Source organism: Rhea americana, unplaced genomic scaffold (assembly GCF_003343005.1).
Source record: "Rhea americana isolate MKP2758 unplaced genomic scaffold, rheAme1 scaffold_281, whole genome shotgun sequence".
Taxonomy (NCBI): domain Eukaryota; kingdom Metazoa; phylum Chordata; class Aves; order Rheiformes; family Rheidae; genus Rhea; species Rhea americana.
The window spans coordinates 747,476-762,453 of NW_028186403.1; the positions used below are offsets into that span (position 1 = coordinate 747,476).

Sequence of the window (14,978 nt, forward strand, 5' to 3'; positions counted from 1 at the left end):
CTTGTAGGCTATGTGTTTCAGTCAAAGTAKACAATGAAAACAGTGGAGTAGCATTACAGAACACTTAAACAGCCCTTCTGTATTTGGAGTAGTGCGTGCACAGCTTAATTCTCTTCTGTCCTCCTCCTTCTTCCTTTTGCCTCCTTTCTTCCCCTTTATGGTTCTCTGCTTAATCAAACCTTACTGTCATCTTCCCCCATCTCACCTTGTGTTCTGTTTATAGATCCTTTTCACATTAAACTCCAGTTTACATGAATCTTCTTTATCAAATCAATTTTAACAAGTCAAGAAAATAATTAGTTTTTGCTGTATTGCTGTTTATTTTTTTCTACGTTTATCTTTAAAACAATGCGACATTTCCAAGTAGGATTGCTTAGGGTTTTTTTCCCCCAATAACATGTATATTGTTGGAGGAATATGTTTTAAGTGAAGATATAATTACATTGTTTCTAAATGAGTTTTTTATTCACTAGAGAAAGATTGCTATGGAAATAAGTATTAAAAAGCCATCAAACCTAAACAGAAAAAATATTTTTGATGCAAATTTTCTGCAGGTCATACAGAATCAGATTTTAAATTAACCTAAATAGTAAACAGTTACTTTCTACTTTTGTTTTAAGTTATGAAAATCATGTAAGTGCCTTTGTGCCAAACTAGATGGTTCAGTTTGATGTCACTATTCCCTGATGCAGAGTTAACTCATCAGCTAAGGATAAAATAGATCCAAAACAACAGTGTGAATGATAGTATTTTGGGTTTTTTCCTACTTACTTGGAGTTTAAAGGCATATGTGTTAACATGCATAAGCTGTTAACAAGGACAGAAAGGAGCATGAGTGTTGCAGTTTACATTTATTTTAAATCTCAATTTAAACTTTTTTTCTGTCTGTTTACTACAAGATACCCAGGTGTTATAAACCATCAGATTTCTGTTGAGTCAGTGCAGCCTTTGGTCTCTTCAGAGACTGATGCTCTGGTTCTGACAAATGATGAATGGTTTATTTTTAAATAAACATTATGTTCCTTAATTAGGTAGAAATCACTYTATATTACTTTGGTCATTTTGTTTCTTTTCCAGCCTACTTGGCGTCCTAGGCCACTGAATGTTTTTGCTGTTCAGACTTGTTAGGCGATTTGTGGAATGAAACATCAGGCATATGCTTTAGATTCTCATGAAATAGTTTCAACTATTTCACCATTGTGGCTGTGCTGATTGAAAGGGTGTTGTGGTTGCATCAGCTTGATTTTCTGCTCAGATCAGCTGAAGCAGGTTCAGCTTCTTGATCTCCTGTGTTTGGAGCAAGCTAAAAACTGATAGTAGACCAGGATACCTTGACTTTTGTCTTTCTGTGTTATCAGTTTCTGTCCAGTTGATGAAATCCAGTATTAGGAGTGCAAAGACTCACTCTCTTATTTTGATTTTTGACATTACTGTGAAGGTTGTACATGACTGGAACTCTGATGCCATGCTTCCTGTTCCATTTCCCTTTATCAGGTCTGAAAAACCTCTTAAACTGGTTTCTGATTCCACTCAGAGCAGCATGTCTGAATCTCCTCCTGTGAGCTATGTCAGAGACTGTTCCCTCTTCCAAGTCACATTCTCTTCTATTTACAGAAGCATTAGAACTTGTTTCTCTATAGCCTTTCCACAACTACATCTCTTTTGTAAAACTGGAGTTATCACAGCTCGTTGTAGCAACAAACATTTCCCTGAGAGAATTCCAGAATGTAAGATCTTTATGGTCATGATACTCAAAGTTGAGGCAGAGTTTTTTTTTATTTTCATGAATAGTTGGGCACAGAATGTTCTGAAAACTATTACTTGCTTATGGCAGAGATTACTCCAAATGATTCTATTTGTAAATCTTAACCATTCAGGAAATATTTGGAATTACGGAAGTAAAACTTTTCTTTCAGACTATGAATATTTAATTTCCMCATGAGAAAGTAGTGTGATGTAGTCCTCTAATATTTGATTCTCCGTTCTTCCAAAATCTCTTACTCTCCTTCCTGGATTTGAGGTTCCAAAAGAACCTGAAAATTGTGTACTATCTCTATAGAAGATATAAACCCTCAACTTCCCATAGTTTGATGCTCTGAAAAGTCAAAATTCTGGCCTTTATGGCAGACATGATTAGCAGCCTATTGTATGGGGAAAACTGCCATTCAGGCTTGGTTCCTGACTGCACCATGACCCCGTGCTTATTTTAGGTAGGAGACATAATGTGTAGCATTCTCAGTATTTCACATTTTCTTAAAATTTTCCTGTACTGCAAGATTTTCTTCAACAAGGGGGCATGGTTAAAGGAAGTTGGGAAATCTAGATGGGGAAGTTGGAGARTCAGGACTTCAGGATGCACTGCATGGAATATACCTTCTTCTTGGGAGTAGCAGGACTGCATGCCCTGGAATGAGGACTGTGGGATATACCACAGAATGCCGCTCAAACCTCTGATCTGCAGATCTGTTACTTCTTGTGTAAGTTACGGAAGGAGCCTAAGATGTTTCCTGTTCAGATTACTACTAGGGTTGTTCAGTAGAAGACCTCAAAAAGCATGGCTAATTCAAAGATGGTCTTTCTCCCTGRAAAGTGCAGACTTGAGACATTGTTGGTGACTGGATTATTCCTTCCCTGTTTGACTACTTAAGATTGTGACCTTCTAGTCACCGCAAAATCAAAACTGCATGCAATAATACTTATCAAGTTGGAAATTCATAGAGCTTTCTCAACTGGCATGGTCAGGTAGGGCTCCAAAACAGCTGGTTCTCATATAAAATATTTTGTTAGGGATTTAGATTTCCTTGTGGATTTAGATTTCCTTTCAGACTGGTGAATCTCATAGTAGGGAAAATGTATAGTTTAGTGTTACATTTTTTTTCTTCCCCCAATTGTTCATAAATCTTCCCCTCCATTCTTCAGTCAGCTTTCTCCTGGCAAAGAGAGTTATAGTTCAAAATACACATTGTTGACTGGGATGATTATCAAGTTGGAATGAAAATTCCTCTTGACTTTGTACTAATCAAGTAATCATTAATTATTTGAATGTTTCTTTTATCTGAAGCTTCAACTGGGTAAATTACTGGCTCATCATACTCAGAAAACTGAAACTATAAACTCTCTGAAATAGAAATCACTCAGCAGAAGAATTCCATGATTAATAAATCTGTGAGATATTTGTGTATGGGTAGCAAAGATAGATGGTTAAAGAGCACTCTTGTTTTGCTTATAAACATAAGTAGGTAGGTATTCCTGCCTCAAATTTTGTGTCATACAGGTTATTATCAAAATTTTATCAGTGGCAGCAACAGATCATAAGGCAAATTGTGTTGTAATCTAAATGCATAATAAAGAGGTCATTCATGTCAGGCACTCTGAATTCAATTACTTTGGAGATAGCTTGCATTAGCTTGTATTTGTGCTTAATAATCATAGAGTTCCTCTTTTCTGTCTCCGCAAAAACTTGCTTGTGTGAGAATTGTCTTCAGGATCTCTTTAGAGACTTGCTTTTACCCAACTGAGCATTGATAGGGGAAATAATCACGATATTTGAGCTTTTAGCATCTGTCCCCATCTGACAGCACGTGCTAAGATTTATAATGTTTATGCTTGTACTGACTATGTGTGGCTGTTAATTTTTATACTTTTTTTCCATGGTAATTGTTCAGTGATTTTTGACAATTATGTCCCTTTACTGACCATTGTCCCAAGGAACCTGTTAGTTATTGTAGTTAATAAATCAGCAACAGTTCAGCCCAACAATAAGTGATCATCTCTTCAACAAAACTACAAGTCCTCCAGTTTTGCAGCAAGCTTAAGGAACCAGAAATTCACACCATTAAAGATCTTTTGTAGAAATGTGTAGAAAATGTATAGGACTTCTTCCCATTTTTTCCCCATTACCTAAATGGAAAAGATACTGGTCCCTCCAGTTTGAATGGCCAAGGAACAGCCATTGATCCAGAGGATAAGTCTTGTCTGATGGTCCGTAAAGTTTTTATAACAATTAGCCTTCACAGAGGCTTGTAAGATGCTTTTATTGTATTTAAGGAAGTTATTTCAAATGGCTTCATCTATAGAATAATTGAACATTATAATTTTTTGATAAAAACAGTAATGAAATTACTTTAAAAGCTGGATACAATTGCAGTTTTCTAAATGATTTTCAATGGTATGTTTTGTAAATATACAGGTTCCAAAGTAGCGTTCTCTTTTTTTGTTATTGTTGTGAAGAAACAGTTTCATTATAGGCATGTTAGCTGACCTGCTTCAAGAAATGTAATGCATTGTCCTGCTGACTGTATTCTCAAAAGGTTATGCTACTATGGAGGAAAGCACAGATTACAATTGGGTTAAAATATTAAGAGTCGAGTTTGAAGGATGCTATAAAATACCAAATTGTCATTTATTTATCTGTAAAGTAATAGTTTTTAACAGCTGATCATTGATTTTTTTTATTCCTTACAAAGTTAAAAGATATCTTAATACTTCATATTACACTCAGTCATTTGGTTATTGCCTGTTTTTGCCATTCCTGGGAAGTTCATCTGAAATCTTCTTCTTCTCACTCATGTCATCAGTTCTTTATTAATAAGTGTTTAAATTCTGAGACCTCGTGTACTCAGTGTTCAACTCATTCCCTTTTCCTCATATATCCTCTGGATTTGCTTTTGCAAAATGAAGGAGTTTTGTCTTTCAGAGTGGGAAGGTCACAGGAAGCGATTCAGGAGGAGTCATTGATCTTACACTGGATGATGAAGATGATGGCTCTTCTCAAGGTGAGCAAATTCTAGMTAGAAGATTCTGCTAGCTGTAGGAATAATTGAACTGCAAGTATTTTTTCATTCTCTTGAATGATACGAAGGAATAAACTTTGTCTAGTGTACTTTATCCCTTAGTGTTTCAGTTGAAAACTGTTGTTTAAAGATATCCAGTATTAAAGATTTCTGATATGCATTAAATAAAATGGATTGTAGTTACTGTGAAACAGCTTTATATATATATATATATATATATATATATATATATAAAACATTTCAGATAGAATTCATCCTTCTGTTTACTAATAACTTACAAACTTTTTAATACTATAGTTAATATTTAGGCATTTTAATGTTACAGATTTTAATCTTTTTAACTGGAAAACTATGTATGTAAAATCTTAAATACCAAATGTGCTGTGGTTTTCTATTCTCTTTGCTTTGGGACTGTATGCCAAAATTAGAATAAACAGAGTTGTGTTCTTATGTCCTTTGACAATGTGCACATAGATCATCTTTTAAAAGAATGCATTCTTTTATAACAGTCTTGCATAACTGTGGAGGGATATGATTATAATTAGCGTTGGATTAGCGAAGATTTATAATACTATTTCAAAGACATAAGTCTGTACGTAAGACTATGTATTGCACTGTCAGCTGAAAGATGGGTATTTTCTTATAGTTAAAATCTTAATTCTACATATCTGTAAATGGATGTTTCTGTATTTGTATTCCAAAATATAGCCATCACAAAGCATAACAGATACTCTGGACAACCTCTGTAGCTATACCTATCTAGTGTGTTCAAGCTCTACACATGAGAGCTCTACTCTGTATTTTTACTACAGAAATGTAGAAAATCATATTAGGTTATATTAGCATTTACTTCAATGAAGCAGAAACATGTTACCAYCAAAGGAAGTTAATGTAGTGCACAAGTATTGGGAAAGCATGATATAATTTGGATAGTTGCTACTCTGGCGCTTTATTAACAGGAGACATATGGTGGTCACTGAGTCAAATATGAGCTGACAGTGTGTTCTCATTGAAATGTAAGTTAATATCCCCTCTTACTAATGCTAACAAGACCATATCCGGATTAATGTGTTTAGTTTTGACTCCCTCTCCCCCACTTCAAAATGCAGCAGAACTGGAGAAGGCCCAATAGGTGTCTGTCAGGGTAGTTGAGGCCTTGAACATGATCTGCGTGAAGAGGTTGACAGACATGGACTGTTTAGTCAACTAAAGAGCTCTAGAGTTGTAATAGCCTACAACAACTTGAAGGATGGTTGTAAAGATGATGGAGCAGAACTTTCCTCAGCAGTGCCAGATATATCAAGGTAAAGAGGCCATGAAATTAGTTTGGGAGGTTCAGATTGAGCCTGAGGGGAAAAGAAATCACTATAGGAAGGTAGTGTAGTGTGGGAACAGGTTATATAGAGGAGTTGTAGAATCTCCATTCTGGAAAGTTTTCAAATTTCAGCTACACAAAATCACAACTTATCTGATCTAGTCTTAGTGACAGTCCCACTGCAACAGGAGGTTGGGCTACATGACCACCAGAGTCCTTGCCAACCAGGATTTTGATGATTCTGTGAATTGCTTAATTGAGTGCCAGGATACTGTAGTGTAGGGAATCAAGTTCTTACTGCTGTCATCTGTTGTGAAGGTTGGTTCTCAAAAAGATAAAAATAGATTATTGCATTTGGAATATGGAACTGTCAATTAAGGTTAAGCTACCCAGTCTTATTTAATATAATATGAAAGCTAAATGAATTTATACTCTGTTTTAAAATAGCTTGTCACAATACTGTAGTGGATTTCAGCTAAACTTCTCTTTAGTAGAAAGTAATCTTATTTTGTAGAACTGTTAGCATCTCACTACTGTGAATAATCAAGAACAATTACTTTAATTTAGCTTTTCAAGATTCTTTTGATGTTTCTGGGAAGGAGGGTTGTTTGTTTATGTCTAATAAGGTTTTCTATGTCTTCAGGTTTTTGTATTTATTGTTTGAACATGATATCTCACGTTTATTCTGCTAATGTAGGAGAACAGTGTTTTGATTTTGGTGACATGTTTTCAAGGGTTCCCTCCCACCCTCTACTCCATTGACCCCATTAAATTGTATAAGTGGCACTTCAAAATCAACATAGATTTTGGGTTTTGCTTATTTCTCCAGTAGTGACAGTTCCCATTTTATGCTCATTTTCCTAAGTCAGGTTGTCCTGTCACCTCCCATTTGACTTTTTTCTTTTTTTTTTTAGTGAAGATGATACTGTGTTCAACCAGTATCGTAATTGTTCCTTTGTTACTTTCAGCTTTAATCTTGTGTTTACTATATACCTACTCTTCTCATTTCCTTTGACTTTTTATTTACATAGCTAAATATCCAGATATCCAAATACAAATTCCCAGAGTAGGGAAGACTTTCCTTTTGTTGAGGAGAAGAGGATTAAAGACCTTCTGGGCAGGTTAGACATCCACAAATCCATGGGCCCAGATGGGCTGCACCCACGGGTACTGAGGGAGCTGGCAGATGTTGTTGACAAGCCACTCTCCCTCATCTTTGAAAGGTCCTGGAGAACTAGAGAGGTGCCTGAGGACTGGAAGAAAGCCAATGTCACTCCAGTCTTCAAGAAGGGCAAGAAGGAGGASCCAGGCAACTCTAGGCCAGTCAGCGTCACCTCCATCCCTGGAAAGGTGGTGGAACAGCTCATTCTGGATGTCACCTCCAAGCATATGGAGGAAAAGAAGGTGATCGGGAGCAGCCAGCATGGATTCACCAAGGGGAAATCCTGCTTAACCAATGTGATAGCCTTCCCTGATGGAATGACTGGCTGGGTAGATGAGGGGAGAGCAGTGGACATTGTCTGCCTTGACTTCAGMAAGGCTTCTGACACTGTCTCCCATGGCATCCTCCTAGATAATAAGCTCAGGAAGTGTGGGTTAGATGAGTGGACGGTGAGCTGGATTGAGAAGTGGCTGAAAGGCAGAGCTCAGAGGGTTGTCACCAGTGGTGCAGATTGTAGTTGGAGGCCTGTGGCTAGTGGCATCCCCCAGGGCTCAGTACTGGGTCCCATCCTGTTCTTCATCAGTGACCTGGATGAGGGGACGGAGTGCCTCCTCAGCAAGTTTGCTGATGATACCAAGCTGGGAGGAGTGGCTGATACACCAGAGGGCTGTGCTGYCCTTCAGAGAGACCTGGACAGGCTGGAGAGGTGGGCAGAGAGCAACCTCATGAGGTTCAACAAGGGCAAGTGCAGGGTCCTGCTCCTAGGGAGGAATAACCCTAGGCACCAGTAAAGGCTGTGGGCTGACCTTCTGGAGAGCAGCTCTGCAGAGAAAGACCTGGGAGTGCTGGTGGACGACAAGTTGACCATGAGCCAGCAATGTGCCCTTGTGGCCAGGAAGGCCAATGGTCTCCTGGGGTGCATTAGGCAGAGTGTTGCCAGCAGGTCGAGGGAGGTGATCGTGCCCCTCTCCTCAGYCCCGGGGAGGCCTCATCTCGAGTGCTGTGTCCAGTTCTGGGCTCCCCAGTACAAGAGAGACATGGAACTACTGGAGAGAGTCCAGCGTAGRGCTACAGAGATGATCAGAGGGCTGGAGCACCTGCCCTRTGAGGAATGGCTGYGAGAGCTGGGCCTGTTTAGCCTGGGGAGGAGAAGACTGAGGGGGGATCTTCTCAATGTGTATAAGTACCTGAAGGGAGGGTGTCAAAAGGACGGGGACAAACTCTTTTCAGTTGTCCCATGTGACAGGACAASAGACAATGGACACAAACTGAAACACAGGAACTTCCAACTGAATGTGAGGGGGAATTTCTTTCCTGTGCGAGTGACAGAGCACTGGCACAGGTTGCCCCGAGAGGTTGTGGAGTCTCCTTCTCTGGAGATCTTYAAGGCCCGCCTGGATGCAACCCTGTCTAACACACTCTAGGTGACCCTGCTCGAGCAGGGAGGTTGGAGTAGATGATCTCCAGATGTCCCTTCCAACCTTACTGATTCTATGATTCTATGAAATAATCCTTTAGTATTTGTTTCCGTCTATTTGATCCAAATCTGTTATCTTTCATTGTTTCCTGTGGCTCGTATATTCCAGACCTTGTTTCCAGCAATTGGAATCTTAACTGGATTCTTGATTTGTCAGGGTCAAATGAACCTGCTTCTGTTTGAGATTAAAAACAAACTCAGCAAAAGAACCTCAGGTTTTCCTAGATTGTCATTTTAACTTGTAATATGTTTTTTATAGCAGTACTGGATTCTGAATTCTTACTAGTTTAGATCATGAGCAGATTTTTTAGGGCATGGCTAAGAATGCAATTCACATCACCCAAACTTGTTCAATGGCAGTTGAAATGTGCACACATATGTAAATATTCAGAGTGAACAGGTGTGTGCATCTCTGTAGAAGTCTCTTCAGAGTTGCATGGTTTGCTGAACACTGGGAAATTTCTCATACCCATGTAAAATGAAAGACCTTTGAATTAATCACAAGGCCTCCTAGTTGGTGAAAGAGCAAGAAACATGTCACCACTTGTCTTCTAAATGATCCTGCTTTCACTACTGTTTTTATAGAGTTTGTCTCCATCAAATGGCTTCTCTGAAATAGCTCAGGTGTTCAGTCTATAGAAAAACAATGCAATTTAAATTGCATTTTATTTTTGAGACTTTGAATTATATTTAATTTATCATGTAGCAGTTTGTGAAGGGAACTGTTATGTTAAACAATAGTCACTGGTGCTGAAAAATTTTGAGTTTTCTTTTTTCTCTACACTTCAGAATAGTGCAATGTCTTATTGAAACAGTTCAGTGAGATCAAGAAAATAGTCTCCAATTGCCAGGAAAACATTCTGAAAACATAGGATTTTTTTCTATTCTGCCATTAAACCTGTTCTTAGTGCTTTGTAGATTAGTTAGCATGGTTAATAAACAATTTCTAAATGTATTCTTCAATATATTGCTGATACGTTTTTTCAAGAATTTAATGCTATTTTTTAAAAATATTTATATTATGTGCACTTTTACTAAACTGGTGACTGTTACATGTACAGTATTATGAAAGCAAATCTTTTTTGAATGAATGCCCTTAAAATTTATTTCTATATCTTGTGTTTTGTAGTATTTGATATCTTCTCTGCCTACTGTTACTGTGTAGTCTAGCTGAAACATCTAGGGAAAAGCTTCTCAATTTCTCTTTGCTAAACTTGTGGAAATAAAGTCTGTTTACATACAGACTGTAATGAACTACAGATTTAGACACTGTATTTCTCACTTCTCCCAGTCAGTAAGTTGAGTAGTGTGTCAGTGTGAGAAAGATCGTTTTTGTTATTATTGAAGAAAATTTAATAATCTAATTCCCTGTTTTAAAGAAAATGGTATGGAAATTCAAAGAAAACAAGCATGTGACTCTGTCAGAGTTTGAGCGAAGGAAAGTCAGCAAATGACAAAAGGATGTGAGCGTCAAAGCTAGACAAGGGTTATTTAAGGAGCTGTTATCACTTAAAAGGAAAATGGACTACAGCAATATTTGGACTTTTTTCTTAAAAAAARGAAAAGGTCTTAAGCCTTTAAACTGCTTTTTAGTGGAAATACTTTTAAAAACTTTAGCACAGTGTTTTAGATAAAGGTTTCCAAATTTTGTTGAAATGTGCAGACTTTTGTAATAGAGTTAAACATCGTGGAGTATGGATTGGRATGATGAAAGTAAAGGAATTGAGTGAATTTTTTTACAACTGTGTTTGCAGAATGAAAAGATGGAAGATCATACAAGGAAATCTTTTTTTTTGGGGGGGTGATCTGTGAATGACAGGAAGAAAAGATAAATAACTCTGTGATACTCGTAATTTCTGTTTACCATTGTCTATACTTTTACTTTTTTTTTCTAAAGCAGATGCCAAGAAGCAGAACCAGACAGCTGTGACAGGATTGAGCTTGTCCACACAGCCCTTGGCTCGCCCCTTGCAGCCTTTGCAGCCTTTGCAGCCAAACCCTCTGCAACAGACAGGTGTGCCAACAAGTGGACCTTCTCAGACCACCATACATGTATTACCTACAGGTAACTTCATTCCACATCATTATGTGAATGTGACAGTAGTTTGGGAGTCTGTGGTTTTAAACTCAATTCTTATGTGTTCACATGGTAATCTTTTCATGTGAATATTCACAGAATCAGAATCACAGAATGGGTGAGGTTGGAAGGCATCTCTGGAGATCATCTAGTCCAGCCTCCCTGCTCAAGCAGGGTCACCTAGAGTGTGTTAGACAGGGTTGCATCCAGGCAGGTTTTGAGTGTCTACAGGGAAGGAGACTCCACAGCCTCTCGGGGCAACCTGTGCCAGTGCTCTGTCACTCGCACAGTGAAGAAATTCCCCCTCACGTTCAGATGGAAGTTCCTGTGTTTCAGTTTGTGTCCATTGTCTCTTGTCCTGTTGCATGGGACAACTGAAAAGAGTTTAGCGCCATCCCCTTGACACCCTCCCTTCAGGTACTTACAGACATTGAGAAGATCCCCCCTCAATCTTCTCTTCCCCAGGCTAAACAAGCCCAGCTCTCGCAGACATTCCTCATAGGGCAGGTGCTCCAACCCTCTGATCATCTTTGTAGCCCTACGCTGGACTCTCTCCAGTAGTTCCATGTCTCTCTTGTACTGGGGAGCCCAGAACTGGACACAGCACTCGAGATGAGGCCTCCCCGGGGCTGAGTAGAGGCTCAGTAGAGTCTGAAGTAGTTCAGACTATTTGAGTCCTTTTTTTTAATCTTTCAAGACAGTTTCCTTTTTTTAAAACTAGAGAGGCAAAAGGGAAAGGTGTTTCAGTTGGTTTGTAGGGGAATGATTCAGGATTAAATGTGTTCCATGGAGTAGAAAAAAATGCCACTGGATGATCCAGATTAGGATTTCTACTGAAACTCAGAACAAAAAGACGACTAGTCAACAGGATAGCTGTGGAAGTTACTAACAAAACTATTGTTTGTAAAGGTGAAGGAGAAGAAGCCTATAGCTGCTGGAGTTTTTGAGTAACAGGAGAAACATTAGCAGCATCAGTCCAAGCTCTGTCCACCTGTATTTGGTAGTTGATTCTTTTGTCCATGGAATGGCAAGGCTGACATTGAAGTTCCACCCTTAATTAAATATTAGTCTACATACAAAAGAAAGAGATCCTCCTCCTTTTTTTTCTTTTTTTCTTTTTTTTATAGATGGTTGTTGAAGATCAACTGGCACCAAAATTGTTTTATTGCTAATCTGTTCTACAGACTTACACTTATTATCTTGTATTTGCTGGTGGCTTTTATTTTCTCCATAGCTATTCTGATAATCAGGACATTTCTTTATTTATGTGGAAGATTTAGTAATTGTAGAACATCTGGAGTTTTCAGGGCACATGCAGTTCTTAACAGTATTTTTTTTTTCTCCTTAAACTATTCTTTTAGGTCTCATGTTTGCCTTTTCCCTTTTTTGGGGAATTTATATACATGCTCGCATCATTATTTTATGTAAAAATTAGTGTTTGCTTAGACTGTTTTCTATTTTCATGCATTATCACAAGCAGCTATAATTTCATGGAGACAGTTTTTTATTTCGTGTGGCTCAGCTGAGTCAGTTTTCTAAAGGATCTACCTATTCTGAGATAGGGATAGCTATTCAATGCCTTGGGGTTCTATGCTAGTTGTGGTCTTTCTTTTCCAGCTCCAACAACAGTGAATGTAACACATCGTCCAGTGACACAAGCTGCTGCAAGACTTCCTATACCAAGAGCCCCTGCTAACCATCAGGTGGTCTATACCACTCTTCCTGCACCACCAGCTCAGAATCCAGTAAGAGGAGCTGTCATGCCAAACCCAGGTTTAAGGCCAGTCAACCCACAGACTGGAGGTAAGGGATTCTTCCTTCCGTGCACTTTTTAGCACAGCACAGCTTGCCTGATGGATATGTTTTTCTTACAATACTGCTCCAAATTTATAGAGATCAGGCTTTTTTCCAGCTTGAGAAAATCTCAAGCTATTGAGAAATCGTTCCTCCTGCAGATATGTGGATAAGGAAAAACTGGAATGAAGTAATCTCAGGCACTGACTCTACCAGTTATGCGTCTCTGGATGACATGCCCAATACATTACAAGGTAGCAGAAGGTAATGTGATGAGCACCAATATTTTGTAAAAGGGTAGTAAGAGACAGTTTTGTTATTAAGCAGTAAGTTTAAAATATATATGTATGTGGTAAATCATGTTCAGTTTCTTGTCTAAAAGCTCAGTATATATCAGACATCGTAATATAGTTTTGTAACAATCTTTGATGTCCTGTGCTTTGAAATAGCAACAAGTTTTCTTACTTTCCCTAAGCCTAGACAGATGAAATTTCTCACCAAATGCATCAAAAATTGATATATGCTTGAGTCTCCTTGATGTAGATGCCAGCAAGTTCATCTTGACTTTGCAGACATAAGTGATATCTTCCCACAGTAGTAATCTCATTTTTTGATATKAATAGTGTAAATGTCAACAATAAAGTGTCCAGTAGTTTCTTTTATTTTCTTTTTTTTCCCTTGAGTGATGGATTTAAATTACTTTTTAGCTTCTTTCTCAACTCCACCTTTTATGTGCCATGGTTATTTTTATACAGTTAAGCATATGTTTGAATCTGAATATGAGGATGCATTTGTGTGACCTCCACATACTGTGCTTTTTAGATGTACCTACCCAGGTACAGTCTTACATTGTTCAAATCTGCAGTKTTCTTAAATTTCTGGTACTCATGTGCCATATGCATGTGAGTCCAGGTTCTTTTGACCAGTATCTTCTGAGGGCCACACCTGCATCTTGTGTATCTGCAAGCAAAAGGCAAAGTAACCTCAGCCCATACTTGAGTTTTCATGTTCATTACCATTTAGCTGCGAGATGTGTGATATACCTGTTATTTTGCAAACAAGCCGTGAGTACTTAGCAATCTAGGCACTTGAGTTAGGTTTTTTTTATTAGCCTTTTTTTTTCCGATGTACCAAAATATAAACCTGTTCGTTTTTGTCAGTATCTGCCAGTTCTTAGACCAGTCATTGTAACTAAATACACATGCACATCACCAGTGTTAATAGCTATAGAATACCTTGTAATGTTATATCTGGAAGATACTTAGTGTGTTGTTGAAGAATGCATAACAGATAACAAGCTATTTTTAAGCCTTTTTTTAGGAGAACTCAGGGGATTTTGTTAGAAGATGCTTCTCTGGAGGAAGTCAGTATATTCTTTTCCACACACATCAATTCCTAGAACAGAAGTACAGAAAGAGCTGCCTCTGTCCCTTCAACATGGCAGATGCTGTGTTCTGGAGGGATATTTCTCATTACCAGAGTTATGTGCTCCTAAGTAGCCTATTAAGATTAATAGGAGAGTAAAAAGGACCTGCTTTTTGTTCTCTTCCACAGTTGACTATTGCATAAATCTGTCTAAATTTAGAAGACTGTCTTGTTAATGGGATGTCTCTTTGTAAGCATCGACCTTTCTGAAGGCTATCAGCAGGCATGTTTCTTCTACTTCTTGCAGAGATGATGCAACTGTAGGGTGTCAGATTAGTTGACATCATCTGAATGTGACTTTGGACATCTTCAGAATCCTACTATCATTTCAACTGAAAGATAAGTTTCTGAAAGCTCATGAAGAAGTTTTGTKTTTTGCTATTTAAACCTGACTTTGTTGAGAAATATCTCAACCATTTTTTGGTTGAGGAGACCTCCCAACAGTTTTGCCTTTTTTTTGTTGTTTTTGTTCTGGTTTTTTTTTACATACACAGGGAGTCTTCAGAGGGCTTGCTTCTTTTTTTTTTTTTTTAAGAGGATTAATCAAAGTTTGTGAAGTTTGACCGTTCACATCATTATGAATAGTACAGTAGATCTAGTTTTTAGGAGGTGACATGCTCCTTTTCAGAAAGCTACATACCTTTGGAATTCTTTCCTTTACACAAGATGATGCAAAAACTGCATATTTACCAGAATATGCTGAAAGATTTTCCCCTTCCCACGAACTAGTTAGTAGAGAACTCTGTTCTCAGCTGAGCTCATCCAACAACAGACCTCCCTGTGATGTGCTTCTAACCTGATGGTCCAGTGGTACAAGGAATGCTTATTTCAATTATCTGTTCACAGAAATCCTCAGAAATTGAGACAGGTTTCAGTCAAGATTGTATTACTTCCAGCATGATATGAGAAATGATTTTCACTGGAAATATTCAAGA

General features: G+C 38.1%; 1 protein-coding gene across 7 annotated transcripts in view; it reads left to right on the forward strand.

The window, feature by feature from the left end:
* Window positions 1-14,978, forward strand: part of ATF7IP (activating transcription factor 7 interacting protein) — a 114,433-nt gene that overhangs the window by 90,342 nt on the left and 9,113 nt on the right. For 5 of the 7 annotated variants that reach the window (XM_085308788.1, XM_085308795.1, XM_085308790.1 and 2 more), the window contains 3 exons: window positions 4,697-4,775; window positions 10,645-10,812; window positions 12,442-12,627. In XM_085308788.1, the coding sequence (XP_085164914.1) occupies window positions 4,697-4,775; window positions 10,645-10,812; window positions 12,442-12,627 (433 nt within the window). The remainder of the gene's footprint in view (window positions 1-4,696; window positions 4,776-10,644; window positions 10,813-12,441; window positions 12,628-14,978) is intronic. The other 2 variants (XM_085308789.1, XM_085308792.1) reach the window with 1 other exon arrangement.